Raw genomic sequence first — 15,878 nt, forward strand, 5'->3', positions numbered from 1 at the left:
AACCAGCATTTTGTAATATCAGATTTTAATTCCACATTCCATATGTGGAAGGACTTACAACACAACTGCTTAAAAATAATTACATGAGGGGCACCTGGGTAGCTCAGTTGGTTGAATATCTGATTCTTGATTTAGGCTCAGGTCATGATCCCAGGATTGTGGGATTGAGCCCCAAGTCAGGGTCCACACTTAGTAAATTCTCTCTTTCTCTCCCTTTGATCCTCTTCCCTGCTCACATGCTTTCTTGCTCGCTCTCTCACATTCCCTCAGGTAAATTTAAAAAATACAAAAAAATACTCCTACTTTAAAATTTTTTAATAATTATGTGAATTTTGATAATGATAAAATGATGGGTAGAGAACTGTGTAGGTGTAGAGTTTTATATATGGTTGAAGTCAAGTTGATATCACTTCAAATGATATTGTTACAAGCTTAGGATGTTACATGTAATCCCCATGGTAACTACAAATAAAATATCTATAAACTACAGGCCAAAAGAAATGAGAAGGGAGTCAAAGTGTGTCAGTATACAAAAATCAAACTGACACCAAAAAAGGCCTGAAAACACAATTCTCAGTACATTTTTAAGTTGAAATTATTCTAAGTATCTTCTCCAACCACAGGGAATGAAACTAGAAATCAATATAAGGAGGAAAACTGGAAAATCCACACCTATGTGAAAATTGCAGAGCACACTCAATCAATTGACTAAGGAAAAAATCATAGGGGAAATTAGAAACGATCTTCAGATACATGAAAACAAAATCACAACATACATAAACTTATGGGATGAGACCAAAGCAGTGCTGTGTAGATTTGTCTCCAGTGATTCAACATCTAAACTCCTAAGAATGCCTTAAGAAAGCAGTCAGAGGCCATAGTATCAACAAGAGATTGAGAAATACATTGGTGAGGTGTGCGACATCTCTGCAGAGTTCTGTAGTGGTTGTCCTCTGCGTGACAGAGTTATCATAACATGGGAGGTGCCGACATTGGAACAAGTTCAACCTAGGTTCAACAGCAAGAATGACATCCCGAACTGGCAGAGACCGAGCAGATATCACTCAAGGTGAGAGGTGAGGAATTTATCGTTAATGTAATGGGTAGAAGGATCAAATGTTAATCAAAATTGATTGAACCATAGGGACTTTTTGGAATAGGCAATTGATCTTGATGCCTTCTTAATTAAAAGTGATGGGCATCTTACTAAGATCCCATCCATCTGTATAACTAAGAAAAATTCAAGTTCTCATACAAAGAAAGTTGGCCTAAGTCATCAGAACGAAGAGTCGCAATTACTCAAGCCTGAGACTTTTCATTGACCCTCAAATGATGGGACCAGCTCACCTTGAAAAAACATTAAAACTGCAACAGACTAATGCTCTTTATTTTTCTCCTGACTTTACACAAAGATGTTTATGTGCTGGAGCTGGTTCCTAATGGGTTATGAGGTGTGACTGTGCATGTCTCATCCCACTTTGTTGGGTAAAAGTCACATGGGTAGCTTAAAGTTAGCCAAAGTGAGAGATTTATACTATAGAAATTGGCAAATAATGTAATTAGGCATTTTCCTACCTTTCATTTCTTTCTTTCTTTCCCTTCCTTCTTTCCTGTGGAAATTTATCAGAAAATTGTGAAGTAGGGAGTCTGAAATAGGAAATTACCACTATAGCATACAAATTAGTGATGTCACTTCTGGGTCAGGTGATGATAAAGTATTAGCCTCATTATGTTTCACAAAGCGTATTTCAGGTCCATAACTGTATCTTGTTAGTATGACCTAATTTCTGACATCAAGAGATGGAAAAGTCATAGATGGAATTTGGCAAAATACCCACAATGCTTTTATAATCTGAGAAAGGGACATTACGTTAAGAGGGAGCAAAATAGATCCTCTGATAGTGTTCTTGCCTATAAAAATGTTAAGAATAGCAACGCATCCCTGGGGAAATTCCAAAGATCAATGACACTATAATTCTTGAATGTCAAGGGCTGTCATTTCTGTTGTGCCAGACTCATGTTTTAGATGGTGCAGAAGAAAATTAGATCTTAGAGAGTGAATGTGGATTATTGTAGACTTTACCCAATGGTGACTCCAGTTCCTTCTGTTCTGCAATGTGTTCAATTTCTAAAGTGGATTCACACAAACTTTAGTGATTGGTATATAGCCTTTGATATGTCAAGTAGATTTTCTTTGAGAGCAGAATTTTCTTGGAGGGCAGCTGCTCTCATCTGGCACAGGAAGCATTACACATTTATTCCTCTAGCTCTTCCTATAATATTGTAAGTACTAAACCTGTATTACATATATTTGCTGCTGAAAACTCATGCACTGGATTCTATTTCCCACACTGACCTCCCAAAATATGAGAGATCAAAGTTTTAAATAAAATACAGAAGAAAGTTACTTATCATGTATGAAAAATTAAAGAGGCTGAACCCTTGAGATAACATAAACTGCAGATTACCATTCTGTGAGCTTATAACATTATCATGACTTAGGTCCTGTGGGGTTTTGAGCATTGTTACTCACGATCAAGTCTCTGTCTTCATACAAATAATACCCCTATGTAGAGAACGTTTCTTGGCTGAAGAGCTTTTTAAGGGCTTGCTTTATGTCTTTGTTTTTTAGACTATAGATAAAAGGGTTCAGCATGGGGGTGACTACTGTGTACATGACTGAGGCTATGGCACTGGCCCTGGAGTTTTGTGCAGCAGCAGAACTCAGATACACCCCAAGGCCTGTGCCATAGAACAAGGAGACAACTGAGAGGTGAGACCCACATGTAGAAAATGCTTTGTACTTGCCTCCAGCTGATGAAATTCTGAAAATAGAGGTTACAATCTTAGAGTAAGAGAAGAGGATCCCTGTGAGTGGAACAATAGCTACAAGGCCAATAGCAAAATACATCACCAAATCGTTGAGAAAAGTATCAGAACGAGCAAGATGGATTAGCTGATTAAGTTCACAGAAAAAGTGAGGGATTTCCAACTCTTCACAAAAAGAGAGTCGCAAAACCATTAAGCTCTGTAACAATGAGTGCAGGGCAGTCATGATCCAGGATGCCAGAAGCAGGAGCCCACAGAGGCGGGGGTTCATGATGATCGTGTAGTGGAGGGGGTGACAGATGGCCACAAACCGGTCATAGGCCATCACAGTCAGGAGGAAGTTGTCCAGATCTCCAAAAAGCATGAAAAAGTACAACTGGGTGATGCATCCTGCATAGGTAATGACTTTGCTCTGTGTCTGGATGTTCAGTAGCATCTTAGGGATGGTGGTGGAGATGAAACAGATGTCTGCCAAAGAGAGATTGGAGAGAAAGAAGTACATGGGCGTGTGGAGGTGGGAGTCCATGATAATGGCCAGGATGATGAGCAGGTTCCCAATGAACGTGACCAGATACATGGACAAAAACAGTCCAAAGAGGAGGGGCTGTAGTAATACATCTTCTGAGACACCCAGGAGGATAAATTCTGAAACACATGTTTGATTTTCTGATTCCATGTGGCTGATGAAACGGTGGAAAAGAGACAAAGAAATGCAGATTTAACCTCAAGCAGTTACCCTATACAATTACCCTGGTAAAAGGCTGAAGGTCCTGATTGGGAAGGTGAGGAAAAAGATTAATCAAATAAGTTTAGGACAGTATACAGGGGTCCTTCCTCAAGAGGACTTGGCCCCCTTTCATTCCAAAAGTTCTAGGTCTGTAAACCAGCTCTGGGAATTTATTAAGAGGTTGGGACTCACTGTTTTTGATTAAGGTTAGTTTTTGTTTACTTGACCTTGAACTTTTCTGCTTAAACAGATCAAGCAAGAATTTAGTAGACTTTCTACCTAATTTCTCTTCCAGGAGCACCTCGGTCAACTAGTCACCACCAACCATTGGAGTAAGTCAGACTATTCCAGTCCAGTACAGCAATCATTTGCACTTTGCCTTTGGTTGTTGATGCTGCTACTTGGCCTCTGCCATCCCAGGACCCAATTACTCTCACTTCATTTAAGTTTTCCAACACGGTGGCTGAAGTTTCCACTGTAAGATCTAGCCTACAGAGAACAGCAATCCCAGAGCTTATCAAGGATATTGTGGCTCCCCTCACAATCCATTTCTCATAGTCATTGTGCAAGGTATGTCCTCTGGACTCTTCCAGCGTGGGTGAGTAGGTCTAACCCGATAAACCCATTCTAACATTCCAATCTCCCCAAGCCTCTAAATCCACAATTAATCTACATTAAACCAAGGCAGGTCTGGCATTTCCAACTCACTCACTGTGGGCTGCCTGTGGTCCGGTTTCCACCAAACAAACTGTAAGTTCCCAGGCTGCAACATTAAACGCAGAATCTCTGCTTAGTGAGCCCATATCAATACATTCAGCCCGTTCCAACTTTATGTTCTTTCCCACATTAGCCCACACTCTGAATCTATCCCTTCCCACACATGTTCCCTGGATTTCTGTCTGTATAAATTAGAAAACTCAAGTCGTTCTTCTGGAGTGTAGAACACTTTCTCACAGATCACACTGCACCTTATCCTTAGGGGCCTGCCGGCAAATGAGTCTACTTATGGATCTAGAAGCAAAGAGGAGTGTTAAGGGTGGGACATGAGGAGATTTGACATTGTCTTGGGTGGCAACTGCCTGGTGGGGAGGCATTCGTTTCCTCAGGCAAAGCAGAGTTAACCCCTCAGACGGAAGTGGAGAGGTGACACCACTGTGGGTATGGAGGCCACTACCACTGGGGCGGTGGGTGACCCTATCACTAGGCATGGGGAGGCCAAACCCATTGTGGTAGATAGGCAGCTTCCACTGGCAAAGAAGACTTAGGGATTCAATTCTCCAGCTTCATCAAGGCCTTCGTCAAGGGGCAGAGAGAGAGGGAGACACAGAATCCGAAGCAGGCTCCAGGCTCTGGGCTGTCAGCCCAGAGCCCAACGTGGGGCTCGATCCCACAAAAGGTGAGATAATGACCTGAGCTCAAGTTGGATGCTTAATCGACTGAGCCACCCAGATGCCCCAAAGCTCTGTACATTTGAAACCTTGACTGTGAAGCCTTCACTAATCTCCTCAGGAAAAGTCTACTATTTTAGGACCCACTTCACCAGAATTGGAATACCATATCAGAGATTGCATTTACTTATTTCTATGTTTCTTCCTCTGTTTAGATCAGGAGCACCTTGAGAGAAGAAACAATACCTTATTAATTTCTTTATTCCCAGAATATGTTAGTTCCTACCATGCAGTAATTTCTCAATAAATGTTTGTGGAAAGAACGAATGGTTGAGTGGCATTAAAAAAAGATACCACTAACAGGGAAAAGGAAGAAACAGTGAAACAACAGAACAAACCATTGAGACAGGGAGGCCCCATGATGGATAGCCAACACCAGAGGAGACTGATGGGTGCAAAAAGATATTTTAGTGCATCCCACTTATTGACTTCCAAAATCTGGGACTTAAACGTGCCAGGATTTTGTATTAACAAACATTTCTTTACTTGTTATCCTTTGTATAACATAAAGTTACTGCCTACTGCCAATAAAGAGAGTCCTATGCATCATTATCATACTCCCCAGTACCTGTGAAAATGCTGTGGTTCACCCAGATATTATCACAAAAAAGTCTGAGCTCACTCATGAAGTTCCTTCCCACTGAGATTAATGAATTTGCCCCCAGAAAGGGCAGGGTGATGGAACCACTCATGAGGTCTCTGGAAGACACAACTGTGTTTCCTCATCATCCAAAATTAGTAGAATTGACTTTAGAGGGCCTAGTGGAAGCATTTAAAAATTTCTGTGGCTTTAGGAGCTGAATTCCCAACAGTCCTGTTGACGAAGTATTCTTTTGTCTCTCTATACCTTGAGAGATTTTGTTCCCTGGAGCTAAAAGAGAAAAACACGGTGCAAACATGTGCTCATGTGCTGGATTTAATCCTGGGACACATCTTTGGAGTTCTTATCTCTTTGGACTTTTTCCTCCCAGAAAAAGACCACCACTTTTTAGGTATGGCCGCTATAATGCAGAGAAACCCACAATGCCTGCTCTAGCCTTGATTCTGGAGGGACACTATGATTATACCAGAATATCTTCTTTCTCCCATCTATTTTCTCTGGTGTTGTCCTCAATCATGACATTAAACAAATTCTCTTTCAAACTGCAGGCTGACACCCAAGCTAAAAGAACAGAGACATCAGAGACCACACATGAAAGAGAATGCAGTCATTACAAAAACAGTTCAGAATAATACTCAACAGACTATAACCTCCAGAAAACAATGAGATAATTCCTGGGGGGGGGGGGTGGTGGAGAGTGGAGACTCTGATGATTCCTGTTACTACATCAAAATGTTGAATATGCTTCAATGATTTTTAAAAGTTTAAAATAATACAAAATATCTTCTCCAACCAAATGAAGGGAAACTAGACATCAGTATCAGAAGGAAAACTAGAAAATTGCCAAATACATGAAGGTTCAAAAACACACACTTAACCAACCAGTGAGTCCAAGAAGAAACAATGAGGGATATTACAAAACACTTTGATAAGAACAAAAACAAGGGGCACCTGGGTGGCTCAGTAAGTTACGCATCTGACTTTGGTTCAGGTTATGATCTCACGGCTCATGAGTTCAAGCCCCATGCTGGACTCTGTGTGGACAGCTCAGAGCCTGGAGCCTGCTTTGGATTCTATGTCGTCCTCTCTCTCTGCTCCTCCCCACTCGTGTTCTGTCTCTCTCTCTCTCAAAAATAAACATTAATTTTTAAAAAAAGAACAAAAACAAGAATACAACCTCCCAGAACTTATGAGTTTGGCAAAAGCAATGATCAGAGGGTAAGCTTATAGCTATAAATGTCTACATCTAAAAAAAAAAAAAAGAAAGACTTCAAATCAATATCCTAATTTTACACCTTAAAGAAATAATTAATAATAATAACTAATAATAATAATATCAAACTCAACTCCAAGCTACTTAAGGAAATAATAGATTCATGATAATAAAAATATAGACCAGTAAAACAAGAAAGAAAATCAATGAAATGAAAAGTTGGTTTGTTGAGAACATTAATAAAAATGACAAAAGTTAAGATAAACTGAAATAAAGTGAAGAGAATAGACATAAGTTACTGAAGTAAGAGACAAAAGTGTGGACGTTAGTGTGGACCATAGGAAAATGAACATAAGAGAATGTTATGAAACATTGTACACCAACAAATTAGATAATCTAGTTGAATGGATGCATTCCTAGAAATATGCTAACAAAGTGGCTCAAGTAGAAATGAAAAATCTGAATAGATCTATAACAAATAAGGATATTAGAACAATAATAATAATTAAAAAAAAAAAACCTTTCCAACAGAGGAAAGTCCAGGATCTGATGGCTTCATTAGTTAATCCCATCAAACCTCAATTTATACTGAACTTTCTCAAACTCTTCCAAAACATATTTGATGATACCATGACCGCCCTGACACCTAACTGAAGAAAACAAGAAATGTAAATTACAGTCCAGTGTTCTTATGAGTATAGCTGCAAAAATCTTCTACAAACTACTAGCGAATGGAATCCAGGAACATGTTAAAAGGATCCTACACTGTGACCAAGGGGGAATTTTGACATTGATTTCTTAAATATGACACCAAAAGCACAAACAACAAAAGAAAAAGAAAAGAAAATGGGACCACATTGGACCCTTTAGTGTATCAATAGACACTATGAAGAGAGCAGAAATACAACCCATAGGAGAGCACGGTATGTTTGCAAATTATACATTTGGTAAGAGTTGAATATCAGGAATATGTAACAAGTACAAAAACTCAACAACAGAAATAACAGCCCAATTTGAAAATGGACAAAAGACCTAAGTAGACATTTCCCCAAGGAGGACATACAAGGGGTCAAGAGGCACGTGTTCAACATCAACAGTCATTAGGGAACTACAACTCACAACCGTGAGATACCAAATCACACTCATAGGAAGGCTACTATTTTTCAAATGGAATATGAGAAATGTTTACAAGGATGTGGAGAAATTGGGAGCCTCATGCATTGCTGATTGGAATGTAAAGTAGTTACGTGGGGAAAAGATTGGCAGTGGCCAACAGATGGTTACTACCCACATGGTCATCAAATGATGAATGAATAAACAAACGGTAGTCTATCCATACATGGGATGTTATCCAGCCATGAAAAGGAATAAAGTTGGGAGTGTGCTGAGTGCTTTCAATTGCACTGGAGAGGCTACAGAAAGACATGACAAAGATAGGGGTTTTAGATCCTCAGATTATTTAGAATACAATAATCAGGACATATACAGAACTGCATAAATCAAATCTCTGATCTCTCAAAGCTGTATCTCAGTATGGGAATGGAACAAAAACAAAGTCAGATCTCATATATGGATATGCTACAAAATAAGCTGAATTCATAGCCTGCTAAATATCTTTTATAAAATTCAAGGCATCATTTGTAAAGAGGCAGTTGAGAACAATAATGAGTAGAAAGAATCTAGGATTTGGGTAAATTCAAATACTCTGATTTGTCCAACTACACAGAGGCTTCAGTTTGGCCTACACAGCACATCTTGACCTGTCTGATGAGCCACACAGTACCTTGTCTAAAAGCTGTGTAATCACTTCACCTAAAACACATTCACCTTGCAAGGGGATGCCTGCCGATTCTTGTCATGTCCATTCCTTTTCCTCTTCCCTGAACCAACATCTGACGTCAGATGTCAGGACACCACAGAGATAAATGCAAAGTTTAGATAAGATTAAATTAAGGGGCACCTGGCTGGCTCAACTGGTTAAGTGTCCAGTTTAGGCTCAAGTCATGATCTCGTGGTTCATGAGTTTGAGTCCCCCCATTGGGCTCTGTGCTGACAGCTCAGAGCCTGGAGCCTGCTTCAGATTCTGTGTCTCCCTGTCTCTCTGCCCCTCCCCTGCTCTCTCCCTCTCTCTCTCAAAAAAAAAAAAAAAAAAAAAAAAAAAAATATATATATATATATATATATATATATATGATGGAAATTAAGGTATCCAAGTAGTTGTGAGATTTTTCTAATTTTTTAATAAAAATATAATGAATGCACAACAGAATGAATTCTACTGATCATGCTTGATGGAATATGGAAAGGAATTTTTGAGCAAACCAAATATATTGATGGAGTGATTATCAGAAACCCAGGTCCATATGGCAGCTTGAACAAATGAGCATATTTAAATATATTTTTATCGCTTAGTTGACTGAAGTTTGGATTCAGTGATGGCCTGTTCTAAAAGCAGTTCAAGGTCCTAAGTATGTTATTATACAGTATATATGTGTATGTATATAGGAAATAATAAAGATTTGTGATAATAAAAATATAAACCAGTAAAACAAGAAAGAAAATCAATGAAATGAAAAGTTGGTTTGTTGAGAACAATAATAAAAATAACAGAAGTTAAGATAAACTGAAATGAAGTGAAGAGAGTAGACATAAGTTACTGAAGTAAGAGATAAAAGTGTGGACATTAGTGTGGACCATAGAAAAATGAACATAAGAGAATGTTATGAAACATTGTATGCCAACAAATTAGATAATCTAGTTATCTAACCTATATATATATATATATATATAGAGAGAGAGAGAGAGAGAGAGAGAGAGAGAGAGAACTATGTACAGCTATATAGAGCTATATATAACAAGGAAAGCAAGGTATAAGCCAACAGGAATGTGGCATTAGATCTCTCATATTTGCACAATCACTCGCTACCCAAATATCACTCCAGATGGGTTCAAAGGTCATTACATTCATCAAGAGATTGAGAAAAGAGTTTGTGAGGAGTACAGCAGCTGTGTAGTGGTTTTCCACGTATGATAGAGCTAAGATGGGAGCTGCTGAAGTTGAGATGAGTTCCTTCTGACCCCAGGAGAGAGAATGTGGTCGGGAACTGCAAATACCATATGTGAATCACGTGGCCATCAGAGGCATTAATGTGATAAGCAGGACAGCCAGCTTATTCTTTCCAACACATCAAGCCACTGGGATCTTTGGAAAAGGCGATTGATCATGGTATTTGGATGCATAAAATAGAATTTTCAAAGACCTAACAATCTATGTAAATATAAAAACTCTAGTTCGGGGTGCCTGGGTGGCTCAGTCAGTTAAGCAGCAGACTCTTGATTTTGGCTCAGGTCATGATCTCATGGTTCATGGGCTCGAGCCCCAAGTCATGCTCTGCACTGGCAGTATGGAGTCTTCTTGGGATTCCCTCTCTCCATCTCTCTCTGCCCCTTCCCCACTCTAGGTTTCTCTGTCTCTCTCAAAATAAATAAATACACTTAAAAGAAAAACAACTCTAGTTCCGAGGTGAGGAGGTTTGACATGAGTCACCCAAATGAAGAGTCACAATCTCTCACTTGATTGTCAGACCTGAGACTTTTCAGTGACCCAGGTCCCACCCCTGTTGAGGATGGACTATAAAACCGCCATGGATTATGATCAACATTTTCCTCCTAACCTTACCCAAAGGCAGTGACGTGAACCAGCAGGTTCCTAATGTTTCATGAGTGCCAGCTGTAATGCCATTCTGTTCCTGCCTTAGTGACAGCACATTGTTCACTTAATGGTCATAGAGGGACTATTTATTCCATAGAAATTGGCTTCCACTTGTTTCTCATTCTTTCATTCTTTCTATTTTTCTTTATGCCCTTCTTGCATCACTCCTTTGTTTCTCCCTCCCTTCTATGCATTCTCTCTCTTTTTTTCTTAGCAAGAGTTAACATTGACCAAAATGCTAGAATTCAAAAGACCTGTGGCCTTCTACCTGGAAAAGGGTGAACGGGGTAAAAAGGAAAATACTAAGATCATTTTTTTTTTTTTGAAAACTGGATTCTGGCTCTAACACTAAAGCAAAATGCCATTGCAGCTTCCCAATCAAAGTGGTGGCATAAAGGTTGCATGGTGAATGAAGGAGTTCACTTACTCTGTCTCACAAAGACCATGGCAAGTCCACAGATATGTTCTGTTATTCATACCCACTTTCTGAGATGCATATTTAGAAATGACAAAGTTGGCCACTGACAGAATACCCACCTTGCTTTTGTGATCTATAAATGAGGACTATTATGGTAGGAACTTACAAGGGATATATCCTGAGGATGGTCCCGCCTATCAAAACATTAGAAGAAAGCCAGTAATGCCTGCCGAGGGGAATCACGTAGATCAGTGACAAAGTAATTGAAGAATCATGGGTTGTGATTTCTATTTTTATCTTCAATGAACTTCTGTTTTCAACTGTGTTGAAGAAAATTAGATCTTGGAGACTAAATATGAGTTGTTATAGAGTTAATTTCATGTTGATTCCAGTTCCAGATATGACCTTTTCCTAGAGTGGTTAACATAAACTTTCATACTTGGTATGACTTGGGTATAACAAATTTCCTTTTTCCTAAAGCAGATAATCTAAGGGGGTAGATGCCTTCCCCTGGCAGGAATAACAGCATACCCTCATTCCTTTGTCTTTTCCTGTCATTTAATATGCACCCAATTTCCTTTATTAAATATTTTATGGCAGGGGTGCATGGGTGGCTCAGTCAGTTAAGTGTCCAACTCTTGATTTGGTTCAGGTCAAGATCTTACAAATTGTGGTATTGAGCCCCACTTCAGGCTCTGTGCTGATAGGATAGACGTGGCTTGGGATATTCCTTCAACCTCTCTGTCCCTCCACACCCACTCCTCCTCTCTTTCTCAAAATAAATAAATAAACACTAAAAATGACAGAAGAAATAGTTGCTCATAATGTATGAAAAACTTCTATCAATCAAATACTGTAAAAAGATAAACTGCAGTTTGTCAATCTATGAACTGATACAAATATCATGATCTAGGTTTTCTAGGGTTTGGACCCCTGTTACTCAAGTCTTTATCCTGAAACAAAGAATCTTATATGCTGAGAACGTCCCTCTGCTAAAGGGCTTTCCCAGGGCTTGCTTGATGTCTCTGTTCCTCAGGCCATAGATGAAGGGGTTCAGCATGGGTGTCACCACTGTGTACATGACTGAGGCTATGGCACTTGTCCTGGAGTTTTGTGCAGCAGCAGAACTCAGATACACCCCAAGGCTTGTACCATAGAACAAAGAGACCACTGAGAGGTGAGACCCACATGTGGAAAATGCTTTATACTTGCCCCTCACTGATGAAATTCTCAAAATGGAAGTGACAATTCTAGAGTAAGAGGAAAGGATGCCAGTGAGTGGAACAACACCCAGAAGTCCACTTGTGAGATAGATCATCAGGTCATTGAGGAAGGTATCAGAGCAAGCAAGTTGGATCACCTGATTAAGTTCACAGACAAAGTGAAGGATTTCCAGATCTGTGCAAAAAGAGAGTTGTAAAATCAGTAAGTCATGTAATAGAGAGTTAAAAATACTCAATACCCAGGATCCCAGGAGCAGGATGCCACAGAACTTGGAATTCATGATGACCATGTAGTGCAGTGGGTGACAGATGGCCACAAACCGGTCATAGGCCATCACGGTCAAGAGGAAGGTGTCTAATACTCCAAAAAGCATGAAAAAGTACATCTGACTGAGGCACCCTTCGTAGGAGATCGCTCTGCTCTGCGTCTGGATGTTCAGCAGCATCTTTGGGATGGTGGTGGAGGTGAAACAGATGTCTGAAAAGCACAGGTTGGAGAGGAAGAAGTACATGGGTGTGTGGAGGCGGGAATCTGTGATAATGGCCAGGATCATGAGCAGGTTCCCAGTGACGGTGACCAGGTACATGGACAGGAACACCCAAAAGAGCAGGGACTGCAGCCCCCCCTCGTCTGAGAGTCCCAAGAGGATAAATTCTGTCACAGGCGTTTGATTTCTTCCTTCCATGTGTCTGGTGAAAACAGCTAGAACAGAGACAAGAGCATTGTAAAGGCACAGGCAGTGATCACAGAATTGAAAGAAATGCTGTGTTTTCAACATACTTCACTCATTAATTATTATACATTCCCTACCATTCTTGAATAGGTACCAGAAAATTTCAGAGAATCTGAATGTTCCATGTTTTCCATGAGTCTGAAACTGTTTGCAATTCTTGTGCTGAATCAAAACAATTATTCAAAGCAATGTTCTTCTCCATAAATTTCCTGAGACCTTTTTTTTTTTGACCCAACAAAATTTACAAATTATATTGTGACAAGTGTTGTTGAAAGCATAGCAAAAAGTAGTGATGTGTGTTTTACCTTAACAAGACTGAGTCTAAGATGTGTCTGTCTCACAGGGAGGAATAGAATATTAATAAAGTAATAAATGACGTTTCAAGTGGTGGTTAAACTAACAGGTAAAATAATTCAGGACAACGTTGTCCTAAGTGGAAGGAAACCTGCCTTTGTATCATGTGCGATCAGGAGATTCTGAGCTGGAAAACTAAGAAATATATGAACCGTGCAGATATCTTTGAACAAAACACTTAAGGCAGAGAAATCGCATGTGGAAAGAACCTGAATCAAGAGCTCACATGAAAGCATCAGGCAACATCAAAGAGAATGTTGTGAGAAGAGCAGGTAACACAATAGGAGTAGGAGTTGGATGCAAATAACAGAGAGAAGAGCTCAAAGCCTTCTGCATCTGTGGAAACATTCTAAGGCAATGGACACCACAGTTCACCATCATTTTTATATGTATATGTTATATATGATGTCTGTCTACAACAGGATACATTTTATGTAATGTATACAAATGGAACATAATTCATTCCTGCATAATTCTCTGTCTTTCTCTCTACCTTTACTCTGGGTCCAGTTGGTCTAATTTCTGCATTTTCTATTGCATAAGACAGCTTCATCTTTCTATAAATGCTTTATGGGTGTGTACTTCACTAATAAATTTTCTTTACACTACACACACATATACATACACACACACACACACACACACACACACACACACACACACGAGTGTGGGTAGGGAGAGAGACAGAGTTCTCCATTATCGTGGTACCGTATACTCTTGTAGCTGAAGCACATCTTTTTAGAAAGCAGAGGACAGGCTACACCGTAAGTCAAAGAGCTCCTTTCTCCTAGGAGAACTGGATTTTGTAATGTAGGCATTCCAGTGTACTGGCCATGGCCAAGGACCTCTAGAACCACACAGAATTAAAAGAATTAACACCAGTCTTTCTCAAAGTCTTCAAAGGGAAATATTTCGTACTTTATTCTATCAGGTCAGCATTGCACTGATACCAAAGCCATGAAAAGCCATTGCAAGAAAAGAAGACTACAGAGCAATATTCCCATGAAATATTGATGAGAACTTATTTAAGCATAGCAGGCTTTTGATCATAGTGTAGAAAAGGATTTTGCATCATGACCAAGTGGGATTTATACTTGGAAGGCAAGGATGGTTTAATTAATAACTCTCCTTCAGTGTAGTACAACACATTAACAGAATGAAGGGCAAAAGCACATGATTATATCAACTGACGGTAAATAAAATGGTACAAAGTGGAGTGCTCCTTAATAGTAACAGCATTCAAAAACTAAGAATGGAAGGAAGCTTCCACAACACAAAATAGGTCATATGAAAACCCACCTCTAAAATCATTCTCAATAGTGAAACACTGAGAGCGACCCCTAAGATAAGGCAAGACGAGCATGTTTGTTTTCATATCTTTTACGCAACGTGGCATTGCCTGTTCCAGACAGAGCAACTAGCCAAAAAAAGAAAAAAAGAAAAGAAAGAAAAGAAGGAAATAAAAGGCATCAAAATCAGAATGGAAGAACCAATATGATTCCTCTTCACAAAAGGTGGTGTTACTAAAAAAAGACATTAAAAACAAGAAAAACTGTTAGAGTAATAAACGAATTCAGTAAAGTTGCGGAATATAAGTCAATGCAAACATAAAACTCAGGGGGCCGATGGAATCCTAGAATGGAGTGCACCAAGTGAAAATAAACAATCTACCTGTATTACAATTGCATGACACATTCTCAGTGAAACAAAAAATGTGAAGCAAAAAAATGTGAAGAAAGGCAAGATCTGGGAAAAGAGAAGAGTATAAAACTGGACTTGAAAGAAATTGTACACAGGTGCTGCACCATACTTGTTTTTTTTTAACATATGAAATTTATTGTCAAATTGGTTTCCATACAACACCCAGTGCTCATCCCCAAAGGTGCCCTCCTCAATACCCATCACCCACCCTCCCCTCCCTCCCACCCCCCATCAACCCTCAGTTTGTTCTCAGTTTTTAAGAGTCTCTCATGCTTTGGCTCTCTCCCACTCTAACCTCTTCTTTTTTCCTTCCCCTCCCCCATGGGTCTCCAGCACCATACTTGTTAAAGTGTATCCAGAAGTTATTGTTAGCAATGCTGATACTCCTGCACATGTGAACTGAAATTGAACATATAAGGAAATGGATAGTAAATGGTGGGAATGAGGTATCACATTTGTTGTGTCATTTTACATGTAAGCAAGGTGGTGTAGCTCTTATGAATCTTTGGTGATAAATTAATTTTGGAGCCATCAATATGAACCTGCTTCAGCTTATATAAAAATACAGAGGGTTACATATAGACACATGTATGGATGTCTACATATACACAGAGTAGTAAACCCTCATGTGTCTTTGCCAGGTCAGTTGAGGGGATATAGAGACCCTGGTAGCAACAAGCACAGCAGGTACCAATCTCTTGAATCTCATCCCATGGTCCAACAAAATAAAATAGGGCTCCTTGCAGAAATGACTGATTGTAGAGCTCTGGAGGAAAGTACAGTAAGCTGAAGGTAAAGCTGAAGCATCTTTTCCTGTAAGACAGTAATGAAATGCTACCCCCCAAAAGCCAAGAATGATGGAGACATGCCAAAGGGACATATCAGTAACTGAAGGAGCTCTCCATTGCCACAGCTGCA

General features: G+C 39.5%; 2 protein-coding genes across 2 annotated transcripts; both read right to left on the reverse strand.

The window, feature by feature from the left end:
• Positions 1-1,350: 1,350 nt before the first annotated feature.
• Positions 1,351-3,526, reverse strand: LOC106986316 (olfactory receptor 7A17-like). Its single transcript, XM_015084487.2, has one exon. The coding sequence runs from the start codon at positions 3,503-3,505 to the stop codon at positions 2,567-2,569; it is 939 nt and encodes a 312-aa protein (XP_014939973.1). The 5' UTR covers positions 3,506-3,526; the 3' UTR covers positions 1,351-2,566.
• Positions 3,527-11,823: 8,297 nt separating this feature from the next.
• LOC106986305 (olfactory receptor 7A17-like) lies at positions 11,824-12,857 on the reverse strand. Its single transcript, XM_053219740.1, has one exon. It carries the CDS (start codon positions 12,855-12,857, stop codon positions 11,889-11,891), a length of 969 nt encoding a protein of 322 aa, XP_053075715.1. The 3' UTR covers positions 11,824-11,888.
• Between the last annotated feature and the right edge of the window lie 3,021 nt (positions 12,858-15,878).

Source organism: Acinonyx jubatus, chromosome A2 (assembly GCF_027475565.1).
Source record: "Acinonyx jubatus isolate Ajub_Pintada_27869175 chromosome A2, VMU_Ajub_asm_v1.0, whole genome shotgun sequence".
NCBI classification, from domain to species: Eukaryota; Metazoa; Chordata; class Mammalia; order Carnivora; family Felidae; genus Acinonyx; species Acinonyx jubatus.

Coding starts and splice junctions, on each gene's coding strand:
- LOC106986305 (XM_053219740.1), bottom strand. CDS start 12,857: ATGGAAGGAAGAAATCAAACGCCTGTGACAGAATTTATCCTCTTGGGA.
- LOC106986316 (XM_015084487.2), bottom strand. CDS start 3,505: ATGGAATCAGAAAATCAAACATGTGTTTCAGAATTTATCCTCCTGGGT.